We start from the raw sequence: 22892 nt of genomic DNA on the forward strand, positions 1-22892 counted from the left end.
TGGCACTGGCTTCTGTCCCTGGGCCCTGCTACAGTGCATGAGCCTGCACTTGCCTTTACAGCTACGTGAGTCCTGTAGCTGTAGCTGCTCATGCACCCAGTCGCCCCCAGCCCCTGCCACTGGTCCAGGTCCTTCCCAACGTGTATGTGCCTGCAGCTGAGCATGTGTACACCACTGACTCCAGCTATCCCCACCACCTGCCCCGGTCCCTTGCTACTGAGGACCCCAACAGTCCTTGCAGCCACTCAGGACCCCCACAGATCTTACTGTCAGGGATCACCCAGTTGCCAACGTCATGGACCTCAGTTGCCTGAGCCAATGAGACACTATACCACTCTGAATCTAGACATGTTTTTGAATTTTCCGGTTTTATTCTTGTCATTGATTTCTAGTTTCATAACATTGGGGTTGGAAAAAGATGCTGGATGTGATTTCAGTCTTCTCAAATTTATTAAGACTTGTTTTGTGGTCTAACATGTGATCTGTCCTGGAGAATATTCCATGTGCATTTGAGAAGAATGTATATTCTGCTGCTGTTGGTTGGAATGTTCTATAAATGTCTATTAGGTCCATCTCATCTAATGTCCAGTTTAAGTCTAATGTTTCTATATGGATTTTCTGTCTGAATAGTCTATTTATTGTTGAAAATTAGATATAGAAGCCCCTACTATTATTGCATTGCTGTCTGTTTCTCCCTTCAGGTTTGTTAATATTTGTTTTATATGTTTAGATGCTCCTGAGTCCATAAATATTTACATATTACATCCTCTTGTTGGAGTGATTCTTTTATCGTTGTATAATGACTTCCTTTGTCTCATACTATAGTCTTTGTCTTATATAAGTATAGTCACCCCTGTTTTGTTTGGGTTTCCATTTGTATGAAGTATCTTTGTCCATCCCTTCACTTTCAGGTTCTGTGGGTCCTTAAAGCTGCAATGAATCTCTTGTGTTTTCATCTGTTCAGCCTCTGTATGTCTTTTCATTGGAGAATTTAGTCCATTTACATTTAAAGTAATAATTAATAGGTATGGACTATTGACATCCTGTTAATTGTTTTCTGGCTATTTTGTAATTCTTTTGCTCTCTTCCTTTGTGATTTGAACACTTTTGGTAGTGATATGCTTAGAGACTTTACTTTTTATCTTTTCTGTGTCTATTCTAGGTTTTTACTTTATGGTTACCATCAGGCTTATATAAAACATCTTATATTTATAACAGTCTATTTTAAGTTGATAACAACTTAGGTTCCAACACATACCAAAGTTCTATATTTTTACTCACATTCTCCCCACTTTTGATTTTTGCTGTCAAATTGATATTTTAACTTGTAAATCCATTTAAAATTACTGTCACTATAAGTACTTTTAATACCTTTATCTTCAAACCTTCATACTAATTTATAAGTGATTTGCCCAGCACCATGAGGGATTAGAGTATTCTGAATTTAACTATATATTTATTTTTCCCAGTGAAATTTATACTTCCATATGTTTTCCTATTACTAATTAGTGTCCTTTCATTCCAGCTTGAAGAATTTCCTTTAACATATAAGACTGGTCTAGTGGTGATGAACTTCTTAAGCTCTTGCTTGTGTGGAAAACTCTTTATCTCTCTTTCAGTTTTGCTGGGTAGAGTATTCCTGGTTGACAATATTTTCTTTCAGCACTTTGAATATATCACCTCAGTCTCTCCTGGCTTACAAAGTTTCTCCTGAAAAATCTGCTGAAATTCTTAAGAGATTCCCTTGTATGTAACAAGTTTTTTTTTCTCTTGCTGCTTTTAAGATTCTCTCCTTCTCTTTAGCTTTGATAATTTAATTTTAATGTGTCTCTCTGTGGGTCTGTTTGGACTCTTCTTGGAACTGTCTAAGATTCCTGGATCTGGATGTCTGTTTCTTTTTCCAGGATAGGAAAGTTTTTGGCCATTATTTCTTTGATATGCTTTCTATTCCTTTCTCTCTTTCTTCTTTTGGACCCATATAATGTGAATATTGATGTTCTCTGTCTTCACTGAAATTCTTACTTTGTTAATGCATTGTTCTCCTGACTTCGGTGAGCAAATTTGTGACCTTACTTTGAACTCTTTAGGTAACTCACTTAGCCTCATATCCTTAAGGTCTCTTTCTGGAGTTTTAGCTTGTACTTTTGTTTGGAACATATTTATCTGTTTCTTTATTTTCCTTGACTCTGTGTTGATTTCTGTGCATTAGATGAAACAGCCACCTCTCCCACTCATGAGGAATGCTCTTGTGTAGGATGCGAAACTTCTCATTCAGCCTGGCCCTAGCTCTTGATTGTATCTCAAACCTCTGTGATTGCCCAAGCCTCCTTCTTTTCTTTAGTGGCTTCCAGTAGTTGAGGGTGTGCCAAGACCTATTTGTGTCCCAGAGTGAAAGATCTCAGTCAGCGCCTAGATGCAGGCTAATTAGCAGCCAGACTCTCAGAAAAAAACAGCTTTTTTAAAGTATGTAAATAAACCTCTTTCAGGGAAAAACTAGGAGGTGGGCATTTCTGTCTGCTCCTTCTGTGCTGAGCACAGTTTAAAAGTGTTTCTTTGTTTGCTCCAGTTCTGCGGGACCCATAAATGCAAATTATGCTGGCCATCATAGCCAAATGACCAAAGAGTATGTCCCCTGAGTGGCAACTACAAAAGCCAGGGTGCCAGGTGTGTCTATAAGCTCCTCTGGGGAGAAACTGGTAGTTTGGAGCTGGCCACAGGGAGAATACTGAGATGGAGTCTCTTGGCTTTCCTGATCTCTAGGGAGGATCTGTCCCTAGCTGTGAGCTAAATTAGAGGCCTGACCCTCAGGCAGAAAATCTTCCAAGTATTCAAATAGGCCTATAGGTCTATTTCAGGGAGAGACTGGGAGATGGGCGTGGGTTTTTTTGTTTGTTTTTTTCTTCCTGTTGCCTGTGTTGAGCTGTAGGGGAGAACCACAATGAGTCCTCATGAGCCCATCAAGAACTGTTTGTTTGCTATAGTGTTGTGTATCTTGTGAAAACAGCCCCACTGGCTTTCAGAGCTAGATATTTTGGGGACTTGACCCTCAGGTGGAAGTCTTAAAAGATGGGGCACTGGAGGTCAGATCTAAACCCTTCTCTCCTCAGGGAGAAAGTGGGAGTTGTGAGTTCTTTCCCTATTGAATATCACTGTGATGGGGTGGGGTTTATGGCAAAAGCGGGTCTCAGCCTTTCTTACTCATTTCAGTGTGGGTTTTTTCCCTGTTCACCCAATGGGTAGGAGTCTCTTAGCTAGTTTCTGGAGTTTTTTCAGAGGAAATTATTTCATGATGTATAGCTGTAGATTCAATGTGTCCCTTGGAGGAGATAAGCTCGGGAAACTGCTGTCACCATCTTGGATGGGAAACCAGTAAGGCATATACTCAGTGTTGTTAATATGGGATTAATTCCTCCACTATCTGTCTCTAGGCTTGGCAAGATAATGAAATGAGATAATGAAATGGGTGTAAAGCACTCTGAAAAGAATGGGGCTTTATATAAAGATAAGGGAAGGTTGCCTTGGTGTGGCTGAATACAAGTGACGTCCAGAATGGGCAGCAAGTGCGTGCAGTAGGGCTCCTCTCTTCTCGCTGCATGACAAGGTATATACAAATCTCCCTCCTGCTTATGGAGCTGCAGATAAAGCTGATTGAGTTGAAGCATTCTACCATGGCCCAGGTGCCTCAGAAGCCCCAATATTTGTTGCCAGGTTCTTTTTGAAAGACATAACAAGGTGGCTGGATTATATTCCAGTTGTTCGAGCTGCCAAATGACTCTTAAAGAAAACTAAAACAAAACAACTTTCTCCAGCAGCATTCAGAGAAGCCACCTTTTCTCTCCCTCCCCATTCTTTTATTTTAATCTTTTGCAAGATAAGATTTCCAGATTCTGAAAGTGTAAACAAAACCTGTCTTGGAGTTTCTAGTCTTCAGTGCAAATTGGAAAAAGAGACCCTAATGCTTCTTAATCTTCTTTAAATATCCCTTTTACAAATAATTTATTTCCAAATATTGGTGTTCCTTGAATAATTTGGAGAGGGTAGAGTGGAATAGAAATAGGGTCCATATCAACCTACCGCAGATAATGCTTTTTTCCTGGAGTACAGCATAGTTAAGAGTAGGCAGTTTCCCAGGATTTTTGTGATCATATGCTGGAAATAAAACTCTGCAAATGTACCTTAGGCATTTGGGGAGAAGTGGTTGCTACATTCGGGAGGGAAAAACATCTCAAAAAAAAAAAAGGGGGGGATATCAAAGGTGTTTCCATTTCTAAGAAGTGCATTTCCCCAATCATGTAGAAGAGGACCAAATTAAATTGTACTTTCATCATGACATAAACAGTGCAAACAACTGGGAAATATAACTTTTAAATATCAAATAGAATCTGACCCTTGTTGAATATGTAGATTTGAATATTTAACATCACATTTTCCTTGTACGTTATTTCTTTTATGTGTAACACACTGTCTCAAGTTAGTGTACTAATTTCCCCTGTGTTGTTTCACGAGATAATGTTTTCATTCACTAACAACATTTCATAGTGCATTAATAACATCAACACAGCCACATTTCCCTGTGTGCCAGCTTCAGGGTTTTAAGAGATGTAGGGACATTTGTTAAGCCCAGGTAAATATTAAATATCACTTGAGAGAGCAGGGGAGAGTAAAAATGGCATTTGCGGCCAGCCCCAAGTTCCTTTGAGATGAATAAAAATGCAGACGACATGTTCAGTCTATTAGGCAGTTGCTAGTTCAGCTGCACTGCATATGTTGGTTTTCAAACATAGTTTTGAGTGCAGTGTTGGGGGCATATGCATGTGTGAGAATTCCAGATGTGAGTTTGGGGGATGCCATTGAAAAGTTTATACTTTTTAAATTTAATTTAAACATTGATCTGCAAGATGCAGAAATGGTATTAATTTTCATAAATTTTGGAAACATAATTAGGAATAAAGTAAAGCATTAAGAAAATAGTACCTAAGATTTTAAAGGATTTTTAAAATTAAATTTATGTCTTCGGTGAAATAAATTGATCATTCAAACTATCTGGAATTTTACTTAGTCCAATAACCAGCTATTGATTTTCAGCTGTTCCTCGTGATTGTTTTATCACATGACATTCTGAACTATTTGATAAAAAATTGCTTCAAAGTTTAAATATTACAACTCCTTCAGCTAGGAGAGTTTTCTTAATATTTTAGGCCCCCAAAAGAAAGAAAATGTTATCTTTTCCTATGCTTTTCTGAGACATGAAAAAGATAATGAGGATTTTTTTAATAGAAAAATATATATAAAATTAAAAAGAGGCTTAAATGAAAGAGATTTTATAAAAATATATTTTTCCCTCTGGGTTTTTTTCCATTCTGGGTAAGAGTATAAGTGTGTATGAGATAATGAAAAACACACACACACAAACCGTTAGTACTAAATGCTAGCATTTTTTCCCTCTCTCTCTTTCAGCTCCTGGGAGAAGTGATTTTGCAAATTGCCGACGGACCGATTCTGCCCTTTAATGCTCTCGATATAGCTTTAGAAGTTCAAAACAGCCTTAAAGGTAATTTTTCTTTGAGTTATAGTAATTTTAGCAAATGAAAAATTGCTCAACTAATTTGCAACAGAGCACGGATAAAGTCACCCACTGTCTCACCGGTTGTGGTGATGTAGCACCTCGCTTCCTACGGAGGATAATCGTGGGAAGGGCTTAGAAGAATGTTGGCTGCCATGTCAACAAGGATGAGCTGTACCTAATATTCAGTCAGTGTAAGCAAGACTGGCCCAGACCTTTCTCCTTCGATACTGGTTTCCGTGAGGTATGGGCCCCATTCCATCTGAGTGAAGTGTTGGCTCACCCTAGGTTGAGGATGACAAGGAAGAAATAGGGAAATTACTTCCATAGTCTCTATTTCAGTTCCTTTGTTGTTGAATATACATCTTTCTACAGAATTCAAACACCACCCTAATAATTACTTTTATTTTCCCTTCATCTAATCTTTCAGTTAAACTTCTAGTTTGCCTTTGTTCACCAAATACAAAGGGCAGTATTGTAATTACAGAAGGCATCCTCCTCCTCCTCTTGGAGTCATACACTTCCTATCAGGTTATTTGTAGACACATACTTCTCAATATAAAAGCCAACGTTTTAACTATAGTACTGAAGCAATAATTCTTGGAAAATGGATTATTCTAAAGAGCCAAGTAGTTCTAGTATCTGAAAGTTTCATACTTTTTTTTTTAAATTTTGACTACCTGGGTTGGCTCTAATTCAGAGATGACTACTACACTACTACGTATTTTTCCCCCTCAATGATTCTTACGACTTTTATTTTAGTGACTGTAAAACCCATGACCTTGGGAGCAATTGAGCTGTTAAGGGCTGTTTGCTCCAATCCTATAAGGCCTCGTACTACTCTGCTTTTGGTATACTTAAGCTCATCTCTACTTTCTCTACTTTTCGTCAAGCTTCTTTTATATTGTTGTTAGTGTGACTACGTGTAGCAGTCACTCTGTCTTCCACTGAAAATTTTCTGTTTCTAGAATATTTCTTAGAAACTGAGTAACCAAGTATAAATACTTCATAAAATAAAAATAGATATAAGTAAAGGGTTAAAAGCTTCTGTGAATAATAAATATATTTTTTCAAGGATTTTTTAAAGCATTTATTTTGTTCTGTAGACTATTTTGTTTTTGTCATCATTTTCATACTTTAAAAAATTCAGCTGATGCTGCATATTATACTTAGAACTTTCAGAGAACAAAAGGAGGAGACTGTTATTTATATTACATAAAGCATCGTCTATCTATAAAGAATAATTCACATGCATAGAAAGGAGCCTCAAGGAGTATACTGTGAAATAGTAACACTGTACAATAGAATTATAAGTGATTCACAAGTTGCTTTTCTGAGTCCAAATCTATGATAAATGTTTAATACCTTTATGATAAAGACATGAAGAGTTTTTTTTAATCAAATAAAGCCAGTAAAACCAAAGCAATAGCAATAGTGTCATCTTAAGTTCCAAAGCGCATTTTTTCAAACAGTTGGATTTATTTTTAGAAGTCCCGAAATAAACACAATCGTTTAGCATTATCATTCCTATATGAGCATTTTAAGTAATATAGGCTACTTCTGAAGGTCGAAAAAAGTCCCAGTGGGTCACCATTAGAATTATATTGTTACTCTGTTTTTTGGGGGTAGTTAGGGATCCCTTTGAAAATCTAAAGTATGGTCTCTCTCCTCAGAGAATTACATGTGTACAGAAAGTTTGTACGTACTCTTCATGGACTTTACAGGATCTCCTGAACCCATTTATTAATTCATTTAACAAATATTTACTGAGCACCCACTGTATGCCTGGTACAATTCTATGACCAAAAATGAAGAAAGAAAACAAAAAACAAAACAAAACAAAAAACCCAGCCAGTAAATAAATAAATAAATAAATAAATAAATAAATAAATAAATAAATAAATAAAACAAAATAAAAACCTCTGCACATAAGAAACATACATACATGGTAGAACAAAATTGCCATAAGTCAAAGTAATTTTTAAATTAGCTTTCTGCTCAAATTCTTCCCTACTATCAATCACGTTAGAATAAATTTGCATTCTGAAGATAAGTTTTAAAAAGCAGAACTGACTATGGTTGTATCCAGGGTACAGAGGAGAGATTTGGTCTGGGAATATAAATTTGGGAGTTGTCCCAGGTGAGATTTCTAAAGGATTTAGTGCAAAGAGAGGACAGAAAAGGTTTAAGATTTCTGGACATGCGTACATTTAGAAATTGGGAAAAGAAGGGGAATCAGAGGAGGAGACTAAGAAGGAGTAGAGAAAGAATAAGAGACAAACAAAATGACTTTGATATCCTGAACTAAGTGAATATAAGCTTTCAAAGAGGAGGGAGTGACCTGCTCTGTCAAATACTGCCACAGATTAAGAGAAATGAGGACTGAAATTGACTATTGGATTTAGACATTTGGTGGTCATTGGTGATCTCAACAAAAACAATTTTAGTAGAGTAGTATGAGAAATAGCCTGGTTCGAGGGGTTCGAAAGAGAGTGGGAAGTGATACATTGGGGACAGGCAATGGCAGATGAAAAGCATGGAACTGAGAAGGGTTAGCATGTTTTTATTTTGATGAGAATGATCTGATGGAGACTGAAGATGTGATTAAAGAGAGTGAAAGGAGGATTGCTGGACTGATTTTCTTGAATAGAAGCAGCATAACGGTGGAAGGACATTGCCTTAGTCATGAATGCAGTAGTCCATCCTTAAAAGTGTGAAGGAAGGCAGCGAGCATGGCACGTGGGTAAATGTGGTGCTGGGAGCTCTTGGCAAGTCCCTTCAGATTTGGAAAAACAATAAAATAGTTGTTTGGGGGGGGGGTGGTAGAGCGAATGAACCATGACAATGGGATTGGTATTTTGAGTGGCATTAAGAACTCAGAAGAAATATACTTTAACTGAGATAATTCAACAGAATTGTGTATTTTTTCCAGCCTTCAGCTAGGGACTCAGGCATAGAACTTGGCAGAGTTGGATTTAATCAGAGCTAGGGCTTTGCTAGGAGATGGACAACCAACTAGATAAGCTCGATAAGCTCAGGTAAAGAAGAATGACGGTGTCTGTAAAGGAGCACTCACAGTGATGGACCAAAGTATGTAAACTGGGTCTGGGTTAAAGTGAGACTAGGAAGGGAATGACAGGGAGTACAAAGGAAGGAGGGTCAACCAACTTTATTTCTTGGCAAGATCAAAGAATTGAGGAAAAGTAAGCCGAAAAGACTAATCTGCTGATGGCCAGTGAATGGGACTGTCGAAAATGTGGTCATATAAAGAGTGCAGGTATTGGTAACGACAGTGTCCAGGCTAGGGTATGACCACGTAAGTGTGGGAGCTGATCATGGTGGAAAAGAGGCTAAGGAAAGAGAGGCCAGGCTATGTCTCCAAGAGATCGATCTTGCCAAGAAATGACAGGAGTAATTCTTGTAAGAGAGAGTGACTGAGCCAGGAGCTAAAGTCTTCTGAGAATGAGCAGCGACTTGGAGATGCCTGTTGTTCTTGTACAGCTGGTGGTACAAAGGGCGTGGGAGGAAAAAGAGCCACTGCCCGAGAGGACTGCAGTGGAAGCAGCGTGACTAGGGGAGAGCCAGGTTTCAGTTCAGGCAAGAGGGGAAATAAAGATTCTGAGACTAGACCAGGTTAATAATCCTTTGTTTAATAGTTATATCTAAGAGAATGTCAGAACAGGGGAAAAAACAAAACAAAACAAAATTGCAGTCGTTCTATAATGATTTCCACTGCAGGGCCAGACATGACCATGTTTAGATGAATCTCTCCCTAAAATCCGAGGTTTCAGTTGGATGACTCAGAAGCAGATTGGCTTTTTGCTGTTTGATCAGACCACTGCTTCTTTGGTTGTTGGCTATTTTTGAGTTTTGTTTCATGTGAAACTCCTTGGATCTCCCTGTCACTTTCACTCAGAAAGATGTGGCCAGAATTGGGATGTACCCATACTAAAAAAACGAAGCACAGTCAAACAAAATGTAACCCAAAAAAGGCAAAAATTATTCTTTTACCATGATCTGGCTATAAATATTTGATCAAAGTAATATGATTTGTCAATTTAAACTATATATTTTCATATTTAGTTATGATTCAAAATTACTTGCATTATCTGTATCATAGTAAAAGGTTATAGAAATGTTTGCTAAATTATAGTCAATTTGATGTACCTGTTCTGTTTTTTTAAGTTGAAGTATTATTGTTTTACCTGTTCTATTTTGACTACTTTGGTTACAACCTTATTTTTAAAATTGAATACTTTAATGTGCTTATGTGTGAATACTGAACACTACTTATCAACAACTACATAAATATTTCTGTTTCCATTTTAGCTACAATGCTAGATGTTTTCATTAGCTAACACAGTTCCTGCACTGTGTTAAGTGAAATATATAATTTTAGTGCTTAATACAAGCTTTGATTGTTGATGTATTTTCTTATTTTGTTATGATAGTTAGTGGTGATTAGTTCTCAATTACAGTAAAAAAAAAAAAATGACCTTCAAGGCTGAACTATCAAATACTGTTTCTCCTTATTGCAAAGAGTTTAAGTGTGAAGGTCTCTGAAACCCAATTGCATTTTCCAGTGTAATTTTTACCCTTTGACAGCCAGCCATCTTGTTTATTTATTACACTAGTTTATAGTAGCAGCAGACCGTTCTCTACCATTCTCACAACCACCAGAAAGAAGGATAATTTACCAGTGAATAATTTGTTTGAGTTGATTTATTGGATGGTTCTTGAAAGCTCATTTTGACTGAGTGACCTTGGCTCTTACTATTTGGTCAATGCCAAACACATAATAGTTAGAGAATGAATATTTATACTTGGTGCATGGGGATATTATATAAATAGTGACTGATAAGATAACTGAGATACTTCAGATGTACTTGTGACAAATAAAATTCTGTCCAAAAAATGTACATTATAAGGCAATGGTACTAGTTTATGGGGGCAAAGGAAGATGTCAGTCGTAAATAAAGTACCACCACGCCCTTGAACCTGGCAGCTGACTGAAGAGTGACCACATAAGTAAGAGTGATCTTACTAAGTTTACAGTTTCTCACTTTATCCACCTTTCAATGCATAAAACAGCACTTCAAAATAATTAACAACTGTATAGTTCTGATGCTTTTGGTTTAATGTCTGCTATTTTTCTTTGCCAGACTTCTGGATGTTAATTATTTAGCTTAATTGTAAAAACTACAAATTACCAAAGTAAAAGTCATTTTCATTTGATCTGGCTATGTACACATTTATTTAGTGCCAGCCAGACTCAGCAGGAAATGTAATGGATTGTGAACTGTGTGGCTGGTTGCCACCTCCTGATTGTCTCACTAAATGTAAAATGGTCATTGGCAGCATTTCCTCCCTCTTCTTCGAAAAGCTGACAATGATTTGATCTGACTTTATTCTTTTTTTTTTTTTATTAGCTTTGATAATTCATTAGCGTCAATCAGTTCATTTCAGAAGGAGGGATCGTATTTCAAGGTGTTGATGCCACTGAGGCAGGCGCTCTGTGCTGTTAGATTTATAGTTGCATACTTCCAAGTGTCACTTTACTTCTTTTGTACAATCACAAGTGATTGGGACTCAGTTAATGCCTTTTTTTTTCCTTTCTGAGTAACATAAGATGAATTTCCCAATTGGCAAAATTAAGTGTGTGCTTTGTAAGTTGAGTGAGTCCAGTCCTCAGCCCATCCGTCTCCAGTCTTGATTTTAATTACCACCAGTTCTAACTCTGGACTGGCCTAAAGGTAGTAGAGTTGGGTGCCCTGGGTACCCAGTCCTGTGCCCTTCCTAAGAAATCTAGAGCAGTCCATCTAAAATCCAAAACAACCCCAAGGAAAGATTTTGTTCCTGTGTGAATTCTGAATCATGCTAGAATCATGGTCTGAACTGTCATTTCTGGAACGGTCCTTTCTGTGCGACAAGGACTTAAAAACATTTTCTGGAAAGTATTTTACCTTGCTTGCCCAAACTGATGGAGAAATTTGATGAGAGATTAGCCATTCACTGAGTACAAATTCTTAAAAATATGTTTCGCTTCACTTCCCCATTATATTTTTGTGTGGATTCTGACTACATAACTATATGGAAGACTGTACTTCATTTATTGATATTCTGCACCTCATCCAGAAAAAGGATTTGAGACAGCTGGGTCTCCAGCAAATCTGTCTCTCTAATGTCAATTTGTCTCCTAAAACTAGTTTTTCTTTCTCCTATTTCCCTTTGAACCCGTATTTTTATTGTATAATGTTCCTTACTTACTATCCTAAGCATGTTGTCCATTTTGTGTTCCTTGGAATTATACTTTCTTCTCTTTTGTTTACCCTGTCTCACAATTTGCTGCTATTCATACAGGTTTCATCATTGTCTTCCCCTGCTCTGAGTCCTTCATCCAAACCTGCTTAAAGTTTTCTTTTCAGTGTCTACATTTCACACATCATTACATTGATTGAAATACATTAATGACTTCTCATCATTTTCCCCAGTCTCTCATCATACTAATGGTCTATTGCATTGTGAACTTTTTTTCCCTAAGTGTATTCTTAGGATTAAATCTTATGCCCATGGCAAGATAGTACTACAATCCATTGTGCTCTGAGTGTTGCCTCACTGACAGCACTTACAAAGTTGTTTTAAAAGATACTTTGAATCTTGGCTTGTAACAGAGCATAAAGTACCCTTGCCCTCATGTTGATTAATTTTATTCAAGCCTTTTCCTTTCTAGCTTCTTAGTTTAGCCAAAACATAATTAAACTCACATGTCTTATTAAATATAAAACTCCAACTTTCTGCCTCAGGAGGAGAGTGATAAAAAATAAACCAAACATTAATTTCATTCATTCAAAAAAGCTTTGCTCACTCTTCCAAAGCAGCCAATAACCAGATCATGTAGTTGCAAACATAATACAGCAGCAGCATCTGTGAACCATAAAAAGAGCCTCTGGTTCAATTTCTGCACCAGGCAGACAGTCACTGTAGGGAGAAACCACTCTATGCAGTATATTCAAAGTCTTGCTAGATTTCCATCTGTCTTGGCTACCTGGATCATTGGGTAATACTTAGAATGCAAAATAATCTTTAGAACGCATTGCCTATTTTTTTTTAAAGTGGCCAACCTGATCCTTCCAAACATGCCACTTTGGCATCTTTGCAAAAAGGATTTCTATTATATTCAGTTTAGACCTAATTATCCACTGTCTTCTGGCATATTACACTTCTAAAATAATATTCTTTTATTTATGCATTATAAAATCAATGATAGATTATTTGAGTATCAACAGTGCACTACCTCCCACACTTCTTTCTTTACCTGCATTTTTGTTTGTTTAACTTCTTTAAATAACCAGCTGGGATGACTCATTGTGATTCATACTAAAGAAGGCAGCATGAAGAATAGGAAACGTAGGATAATAGAGGACTGTTGCTTCCCCTGGCTGAAATCGTATTGGCAATTTCTTTTCTTCTCTTTAGTGATGCCACAAGATATTTTTAAGATGACATTAAGTAACATACATTTCCCCCCCAAATAATCTTCTATTCTACTTTTAACCACTGAGTTATGCGGAACATAAATCATACTTTTTCTTGTCACTATAAATCAGTGTGAAGTCTCAGCTGTGATTGTATAATTGTTAGCACCTTTAAAACTGTGATAAGCTCATCCATAGAAGAGATTCTGTGAAATACTATTTAAAGTAAAAGGATAAGTTTGTTTGATATAAAAATGTAGTTTTAGAGTATGACCAGTACCATTTCACTCTTAATTTAAAATGAAACTGAGTGGACCTTTAAAAATATGGCCACAAAACAGAACCAACAAATAGAAATAAACTAAAATTTAAAGCTTTTTGGAGAATGAAACTCTGAAGAGAGACCACAATAGTAGGTAGTAAAATCATTATTTAAAATAAGACAGTTATAAATTTGTATGAGACTGTAGAACAGATATAATACACATGGGTTTATGCCAAGCTGAAATGCATCAAGATGTGACGTGCCTTCACATCTTCATGGGTCCCAGATGCTGGCAGGTTAGAATGTGTGTAGATTCAGAAGGATGCAGTGGGCACAGTAGTTACTGGTCTTAACTGGAAGCCTTAGAGGCGTGGTGGCTAGGACGTGTATGAAATAGCTTTGAGCTCCTGACCTACTGCTAGAAAAGTGTTTTAGGATCTTGTATCAAGGGTCTTCAGGAAGATTAACGCACCTGGGACACACCTTGTCACTTTGTGTCTGGGTCATTCCCCAAAGCCCCAGGTAATGTGCTAAGTGCCTGACATTCATTATGACATTTAACCTTACTCTAGCCCCGCGAGCAGAGCTGAGTATTGTTAAGACCTATTTAGAGACTGAAAAATGGCCTCAGAGGGGGTTTGTGTCTTACTTGGGTGTCTACATTTAAGTGGTAGGTTTAGGGCTTGAACATAGATGTGTTAGATTCCAACGTCTCTGCCCTTCCCGTTACACCACCCTGCCTCCTGAGCTGCCTTGAGGGGAGCATACAGCAAGGTGCTGGTTGGCTGGAGGGCAGGAGACCCCCTCAGTCGTGGGGATATGTTTCCTGTGGTACATTTTTGAGCCTCTCCTGAGTTGGCTTGCCTAGATCTCAACATCCATATTGATCTCCAAGGTAGTTCCTTCTTTCTTCCCTCCTCCCTCACCTCCCTCCTCCCTCTTCCTCTTCAGTTAGTACTAATGCTGCTTATAATATCCAGCTCTCTCCTTTCTATAGAGCGCTAGAAAAATGGAAGGGTTTAAGCTAGAGGTGGATCCATCTTCTCCAAGGGAGAGGACCGAGGGAAGGAAAGGGAAGACTAATCAATATTGTTGTTTACGATGGAACATCCGACCTCAACTGCTGTAATGTAGGGACAGTCCCAGAACTTTTAAGTGTTCTGTTTGCAATGGCCTTGATTTATGATTAGTCTCTCAAGTTCTTCCCTGGGATCTACTTAGAATATTCATATACACAATGAGCTCTCCCGTCACCCTCATAAGTGTTTATTTCATTTGATACTTATTTATTCTGTCTTTGATTATTTATAACTAGAGCAGGAGTTATTAAGGTTAGAAGTTTAATCTATAAGGCTTACATAGCAACACACAAAATAATATTGGTCTCAATAAGACCTTACTGAAAATACATTTGTATTTTACTTTGAGGTGGAGGAAAAATGCAAACTGTTTGAAATTTTGAAGCGCATTTCAATTGTCTCTTGAATTTTACCAAGATAATTCACTAGGCAGTCTCACTTACTTTGTATTATATTAAGATTGATATTCAATATGTGTCACAAATCAGGATGTTCTCCCATGCTGCAAACCCTTATTAGTGGTTGGCTTCTCACCAGGAGCAAAGATAGAAAGGGATCTTTTAAAAGTTTTGTTGTTTAATTCTTTTTCCCTTCACGTTATCCCTTTCCTGGTCCTTCAGAGGTGTGAGGTGCCAGCCCATGGAAAGGAAAACTGGCTGCAGATTCATAGGTACTGCAAAATAAAATAGAAATTCCTCATTAAATTGTAGATGGGGAGAAGTGTGATACAGTTGCTCAGAGGGAGGCATGCATTGGAGGAAGTGATAAAAAATTACATCTTTGGAAATAAAATCATTAGTAAAGCTGTTACAGTATTTTTTGCATACCTTTAAAAATGAGTTGACAGTCATTTGTGTTTAGTTTGCATACTCTGATAATAGTAACTTGCATTTATATAGTGATATAAATACTTAGAAAGAAAAATGACCATTTTTCCCAAGGAAGCTGAGAAATTGTAGTTATTAGGTAATCTGTTCATGTCCATATTGATTGTAATTAAGTAAACCAGGCTCTTACGTTTTTTGATACCAAGTCCTTAGTCTTCAGATTCCACGTACTACATAGAACTTCAAGATAATTGTGTTTACCTTCTTTGAGAGAAATCTCTAGCTCCCAGTTCATTTCCTTTGGCCAAATGGACTTACTAATTAAACTTAAACTGCTAAGAGTTTCAGTTAGATCTCTGTTCTCTGACATTCACTGTGCCTTAAATGAAGTTTTATATATTCTTAGTTTCGGGGATTATTGATAGGCTGTATTTTAATCCAGTTTAGTTTAATTTACCATTACGCTAAAATAGCTTTTCTTTTTTTTCCTTTTCCTTTGCAACTATTACCTTTATCAAGAAAGTACCGGAAATAATATCTGTTGATACTCATTATGCACAAAATATCTCCCTGGGTGATTTTGTAGGCATAATTTAATATAATAATGTATCTTAAATAAGACATCTTATAATTCCACATATAGTCAATAAGATTTTTAGTAAATGACTACCTATATCAGGTATTATGCTAGGAGCTGGAGGTGCAGAGAGTGATAAAACATATTTGCTGATCTTGTGGGGTTCTTTTCAGTCAAGGAAAGGAGAGAGACCAGGCAGATGAGGATAAAGATACTACAGATGCCATGATGCTACGATCAAAGTACATAATTCACATATTCATTCTTTAAATGATTTGCCAGGCATCATTTTAGGTGTTGGAGAGATGGCAATGGAAGAGACAGACAAAAATCTCTTCCCTCACAAAGCTGCCATTCTAGTAGTTACCCTAAGGATCACAAGTCATTTGAGGTCACAGGAATAACTACTGGGAATCTTTGGGACATGAGTTTGATACCAGTATAATTGCGTGAACATTGGAAATAAAGCTGCTTTTCAATTTGTAACCTCATATCCTTGAAGTAATGCATAGGTTATGCTGTGGTGGTGATTTCCACTATTAGGGTCCTTTCTGGAACCAGCCAGTTCCCAAGGCTGTCAGTTTTCTCCATCCACACTGCCATGAAAGCTGAATTCATTTACAGCTAAATAAGGTAGAATGGTACAGTTTGTCTCACTTGATTCAGTAGTAGTGTCTTCAATTCTGCAGTGTGTGTTAGATCAGAACAGATGCTTCTTTCTTTAATGGACGACTCTTAAGATGTCAAACTTGTTCTTTTCTGTTTCTTCCATGTTTCAATTCCAGTGTCATCCAAATGTGCCTTATCTATCTTATTCTTTCCTTGTCCAAAGACAATTTCTGTAAGTTCCCCACATATTAACTTTGGTGAACGATAGTTTAAGATAAACCGTATCTTTATAAAATGTCATCATTACTATTGTTGTTGATGTTGCTGTTACTTAGGGGCTAAATTTTCTCAATGAGCAGAAGTCTCTCCTCTTGCATCCTCAAATTTTGCTGTGAAATCAAACAAGATTACTAATGAATGAATGTGGAACACACTTTGAAAACATCAAAATGCCAAAACCTTGTGACCTTCTACAGTTGATTTTATTCACAGTTAATTTCAGTGAACAGAGCATTACACAGCAGGCTGTCTCCCTGTCGTCCTCATAAAAACCATTTATCTCTGTCTGTAGTTTTCATTTGTAATTGGATATTTTTCTGAAATACTGTATTGAATCTCCTTTGCTTAGTCAGTAAACAATTACTGAATGTTAGAACTATGCTGGGCGCTAAAGAAACTGACATGTAAAATCATCCCCATCAAATGAAGGTGAGAGAAAATAAAGATCACTATATTAGAGGTTGGTAATTTTATGACAGATATATTTTATACCTCAGCTATCATTCTAATCTAGTTTTCTTTTCTTTTCTTTAAAACGTATCATCTCTCTATAGTGCCCCTTAAACTTTAAGATGTATAGAACAGTCTGAGTAACATGTTGAAACTGGGATTCCCAGGCCCTAGAGAAATTCAGCAGTTCTGGGAATCTGCATTTTCACAAAAAGCAAGTGTTTGGGTAGCCAGTACCCTTAGGCCTCACTTGGAGAAAGAGTCTCTTTGTGACCTTTCCCTTTTGCCCGAGACTTCCCCAAGTGAAGGTCCCACAAGGTCTCTCTTCATCCCTCCACCTGCTCATCGCAGTGCCGCGCGCTCAGGACTGCCAGCTTGGGTTCACCAGCCCCGCGTTCATCTCGTTCCCTTGCCTAGAAGTCATCTTCTGCAGTGAACGGCTGACCTTGCAGGAGTCAGTTGTACTTAGTCTCCTGAGAATGACACCCCTGACTCTTGCTTCCCCTTGACTGACTGATGGGGATATCTGGAGTAAGATGATGGGGGAATGTTCCTCCCATGGCATAATAAGAGAATCCTTTTTAAACAAGATACTAAGTTTTAAACACCAGCTAAGAACTGCCTACCTGTAGTGGGAGTACATTATAAGTGTTAATCACTTAACCCTCCTTAACAGATCCATAAAGCACGTGCTGTTATGATGTTCACTTCACAGATGAAGACACTGAGGCTCAGTAACTTGCCCAACATCACGCAGGTTGTAGAGCAGGGATTTGAACTCAGGTGGTCTGGCAGCAGGCTCTGATGGCTGTCACCGCTCTACAGTACTGCCTTCCCCTTAGTCAGAGGAACGTCCTTTGGTCCTTTTGCTACCAACGTTCATATCAGAATGACTTCCAGTAAATTACACAAGCAAATAGGAAAGCGATGACAAGCAAAAATCATCTCAAAATGAAAAAAAGCAATACAAATGCTACATAGGATCATTTTCAAAGTATTTTCAAACCGAAGTTGTATTTCAACTTCAAATTACAGGACATTTCTAGTCAAGTGAAAGGAGCCAGCAGACACATCACAACATATGGTAACATATCATGCTCTCAGAAAGGAGGATAACAATTCTTTTTATAATATTTTTTCTTGAAAAACAGAATACTCCATGATGAGCATACATTTTTGAGCCAGAAAGATCAGGCTTCTAATTCCGGCCTCTCATTCACTTGCTTGATGATCTGTGGCAATATTGTTGATTTAATCAATTCTCAGCTTCTATGAAATGGACATGACAATACAAGGTTTGGTGAATATTAAATGAGATAATTATGTAAAGGGCCCAGCAGTATCTGGAACATTGAAGTAGTGTCTCAATAATCAGTTCCTATTTACTGGTGTTCTTATTCGTAGCAGTAATTAGTAGTAGTAATAAATTGAACACTTACCAGGATATGTTTAGCCAGACTATTTTTGGTGGGATGAATACATTCTGTAAGTTTAACTGATGTGGAATCTCCCTTTTGACATCATGATTGTGAAGTGTTTGTATTGCTCCATTGAGATGCTCTCTTCTGAGATGGGCTCATGTATCTTTACCAGGCGATCAGCCGGACACCCCTCAGCTGCTGGCCCCAGCCTCACGCCTTCGAGAGAGCGCTGAGCTCTTCCAGTCTGACGAGATGCGTCCTGCTAACGATCCCGAGGAGAGAGCTCCCGTCCGCGTGCGGATGCTCAATGACATTCTCCAGGACATGGAGAAGAGCTTCCTGGTGCAGCACGCACCACCAGGCTTTTACAGGTAGGATGTTCATCTCAAAGTTTCTGTTTTGATACCCCCCTCAACTTTTTGTGTCTGACTTTCAGAATATGTATCTTTTATGAACATAACATGATATTTTTAGTGTGAAGCAGTTATTATGTCTACAATTTGAGGACCATCCTCCTCTCCCAAAGAAAAGTTCAATTGCATAAATATAGAACAAGGAAAATGTTATGTTTTCTTTACATCTATAGATACTCTCTATAGCTATATGATACTCATTTAGTCATATTATATAAAAAAAGACTAAGAATTTATTTTACCTTAAAATCAATGTAAATCAAATGTATATAGCTACTGAAAAACCAAATGGGTTTATAGGTTGTATTAGAAGAAATGTGCTTTCTTGAATTACTCCGTTCCAGTAGTCCACTTATAGAGCATTGTATTTAATTCTAGAAACTACATTTTAAGAGGGAGTGAAATATGTTTAATCTTCAGGGGAGAATGGGAGTCAGATGATGGATCTTGAAACAACCAGGGGATTAGACATATTTGCTTAGAGGGTCACAATAGAGTGATTTCTGAAAACATTTTAACAATTTTAACAAATATTTCAATTAAACAATGTTCATATAGAAGAGGGATTCAATTTATGCTCTTAGAGGGGGATACAAATAAATGGTTTTGTTTTTGAGGTTCCTGATACAGCAGAAATTAAACAAAGAGGTGAAAATGGAATTTCAAAGATGATAGCATGTTTTAAACATTGGATTCCTCTACAAGACATAAAATATAAATACACATGCCTTTCTTGTAACAGATGCACATATGTGTGCATATGTATAACAATTTAAGGTATGCATATGTGCATGTGTGTATATATGTACTTTTTGATATATGAATATATAAACACAATAGGTGCATATTATATATATATGTGTGTATATATATATGTATATATATATAGTGTCTAGTTCAGGATTCATCATGAGAAAAGGCAGGAGACAAAGAGGTGTTGGAGGAAGATTAAAGCAGGAAGACTATTTGGCCCAGAACTCTCTTCATAAAGGTACTCAAATTTAGACTTTTATACTACGTCATTTATATGTAACATATATATATTATAGATAAATATATAAAAAATAATACCTTGGACTACACATACTGTGTGCGACCAAAGGATGTAACTAGGACTAAAGGACTGAAACATAGGAATACAGATCTTAATTACATCTGAGGAAAAATTTTCTAACAAGTAGTTTTTTATAGAAACGAAATGTGATACTTTCACAGGGTGGAGGAGGTCATTGCCACTGAGGTATTAAATCAGGCTGAGCAGACTTCAGCACCTGAATATTTGGGCTCCATGAGGTTTAAGATGCCTTTTAGTACCAAAATTCTGTGATCTGACAAATCACTTGATTCTTGTACACCTATAAAATAGAGATGATTTGGCGTGAGACCCTTTTATAATAGGAAACTTTCTGTACTTCTGATACTTGGTGATTTTCCTTTATGATTTTAAACTCATATTTGCATTTAGAATCTTTATTTTCTATCATTTTTAAACATATCATAAGACTTTGGAAAACATCCCTTTAGTACAACAGACATTCTTAAGGCTCTTTATCTGCTCCATGTACTCTTGTAAGCACCAGGGACATTGCAGTTGCCTCAAGTTAAAATTATCTTCCCTGATGAGGTCATACTCTAGTGGTAGGGATGGGAGAACAGAATGAATAAGGTAAGTAAGTAAAATATAGTGTCTGGTAGGTGCAATAATTGCTAAATAGAAATATTAAGCCATGTTATTAAATCAAGCATTATTAAAAGTTCTTTTGGGGGGGGGTGGAATTAGATTTATTTATTTATTTTTAATGGAGGTACTGGGGATTGAACCCAAGACCTTATGCATGCTAAGCATGTGCTCAGCTGCTAAGCTATACCCTCCCCCCAAAAAGTCTTTATTAGAGTAGATAAATTACATGTTTAGAATATATTATATAACTTCCATTTCCTTTACTTTTAACTTATGAAAAACTCAGAAATTAGTATCATACAGTAAGGATATAATTTTATATATTATGATATAGTAAACTCTCCCCATTTGCCTGTTTTGGCATGTGCACTGAATACAGAAGACCCCTCTGTGGTCTCTTATGTGTCTACTAACCTTTTATTATCCTTTCAGTAATTTTTGTGGACTTAGTTTACTTTAGCACTTGCATTTTGAGTAGAAAAGCAAGTATTTGTCTTGCCCTGAGTTAACAATGATTAAGCAAGTGATGATTTTCCTGTTACTAATATGATTGCAGCCTACCTTGTCTTCCAGTGTGTAAGGCCCAAAATGTTGATTATGATAGTGTTCTAACTCATATAACAAACTAAAATTGAAAGCTTGTGGTTCACTATTTTGGCATTATTTTAAGCTCTTCCTATAGTTATTGAGAAAAAATACACGTCTGCCATTCTTCTCCTTGTCTCTATTAATTCATATATATGCCAACCGTGCAGATAGATTAAAAAGCTTCATTTTGATTTATCTGACTGACCTTTATCCCAAGATTGTCATGAATTTTTACTTTATTTCTGAAATAGATAATAAATCATCCTATTCTATGCTTTTCCTTGGTAGAGAATTCACATTTCTAAATATTATGGATGCAAAAATTTCAAATTTACAATAGACTTTCTACTTTCAAATCTCATAAGCCCTTCCTTTATGGGAGGGGAAATTTTCAAAGTAAAAAGATGAGTGTGATGGGATACAGAGTTTGAGAAAATGGAAAAATTGATTATACATAATGACAACTATATGGAGAAAAGATAAAATTGTTAATTACATTGTACAAAAGAACATTTGATGAACATGGTTCAACTTTTTAAAAATCTTAAACAACCTTTAGGGATATAATTCATTTCAGAATGTCACTCTTCAAACCAATGGTGTTACAACAATTCTCATCAAATATACAAGGAGGAAGTCAAAAGTGATTTGCTTTTTAAGAAAATTGTTGACAGGAAGTTCACTGTATAAAGCTAAATGTTGCATTTGAATTTCAGTCATGTCTTAAAGGATACTACCTCGAAACAAAAGTGTCACTAAACACTGAAATATATTATTTCTGGAATATATGAAAGAATTTTCTCCATTATTTGGCATCAGAAGATTCAAAAAGATTTTGAGTCCTATGATGTTAAATCTAAAAATGACTGTCATTCTTATAAATAAATCCACACACTGATGGAAACTGGCTGTATAAGGTCCCTACCTTCAAGGAGTTTAATCTAATTCAAGAGGTAAAATATGTAAGTCATAATTCATGTAAATTTCCAGGATACGCATGCAGAGTGCCCAATGAATGCTACAGGCAAGAAGTGCTGTTAGGATTCATTGAGGAGATAAATTATTACCTGGTCACAGCCAAAAAACAATCCTAGGGAAAGAGAGAAATTTATCTGGGCTTCAGGAAATGGTAGGATGCCCAATAAGTTAGGGAGTGCTATAGACCGAATGTTTTTGTCTTCCCAGAATTCATGCATTGAAACCTAATGATAATATTAGGAGGTGAGGGTCTTTGGGAAATGATTAGGTACTGAGGGCAGAGCCCTTATGAATGGGATTAGCACCCTTTTATAAGAGACTCCCGAGAGCTCCCTCACCCCTTCTGCCTTGTGAGGACAAAGCCATCCGTGGACCAGGAAGCAGACTCTCTGCAGACGCTGAATCTGCCAACACCTTGGTCTCGGACTCCCCAGCCTCCAGAACTGTGAGAAATCAATTAGTTTTGTTTGTAAGCCACCCAGTCTAGAGTGTTCTGTTACAGCAGCCCAAACTAAGACAGGGAGCGTTACCTGGAGAGGACAGTTGGAGAAAGACACAAAGGACAGGTTGTGTTGGTGTGCTGGGGATTGGCAAACAGAAAATGGAATAGTTTGAATGATTATTCAGTTCATGACTCAGGAGAGGTAGGAAGAAATCAGGCTGCAGTCCTGTAAGTGCTCTCTTAAG

At 37.0% G+C, this 22892-nt stretch overlaps 1 protein-coding gene across 9 annotated transcripts in view; it reads left to right on the plus strand.

Annotated features, from left to right (window-relative positions):
• Positions 1 to 22892, plus strand: part of NAALADL2 (N-acetylated alpha-linked acidic dipeptidase like 2) — a 1176025-nt gene that overhangs the window by 1105474 nt on the left and 47659 nt on the right. For 8 of the 9 annotated variants that reach the window (XM_031451310.2, XM_031451333.2, XM_031451340.2 and 5 more), the window contains 2 exons: positions 5458 to 5551; positions 18718 to 18916. In XM_031451310.2, coding sequence (XP_031307170.1) covers positions 5458 to 5551; positions 18718 to 18916 — 293 coding nt within the window. The remainder of the gene's footprint in view (positions 1 to 5457; positions 5552 to 18717; positions 18917 to 22892) is intronic. The other variant, XM_031451349.2, reaches the window with a different exon arrangement.

This window comes from Camelus dromedarius, chromosome 2 (assembly GCF_036321535.1).
Source record: "Camelus dromedarius isolate mCamDro1 chromosome 2, mCamDro1.pat, whole genome shotgun sequence".
In the NCBI taxonomy this organism is placed as follows: domain Eukaryota; kingdom Metazoa; phylum Chordata; class Mammalia; order Artiodactyla; family Camelidae; genus Camelus; species Camelus dromedarius.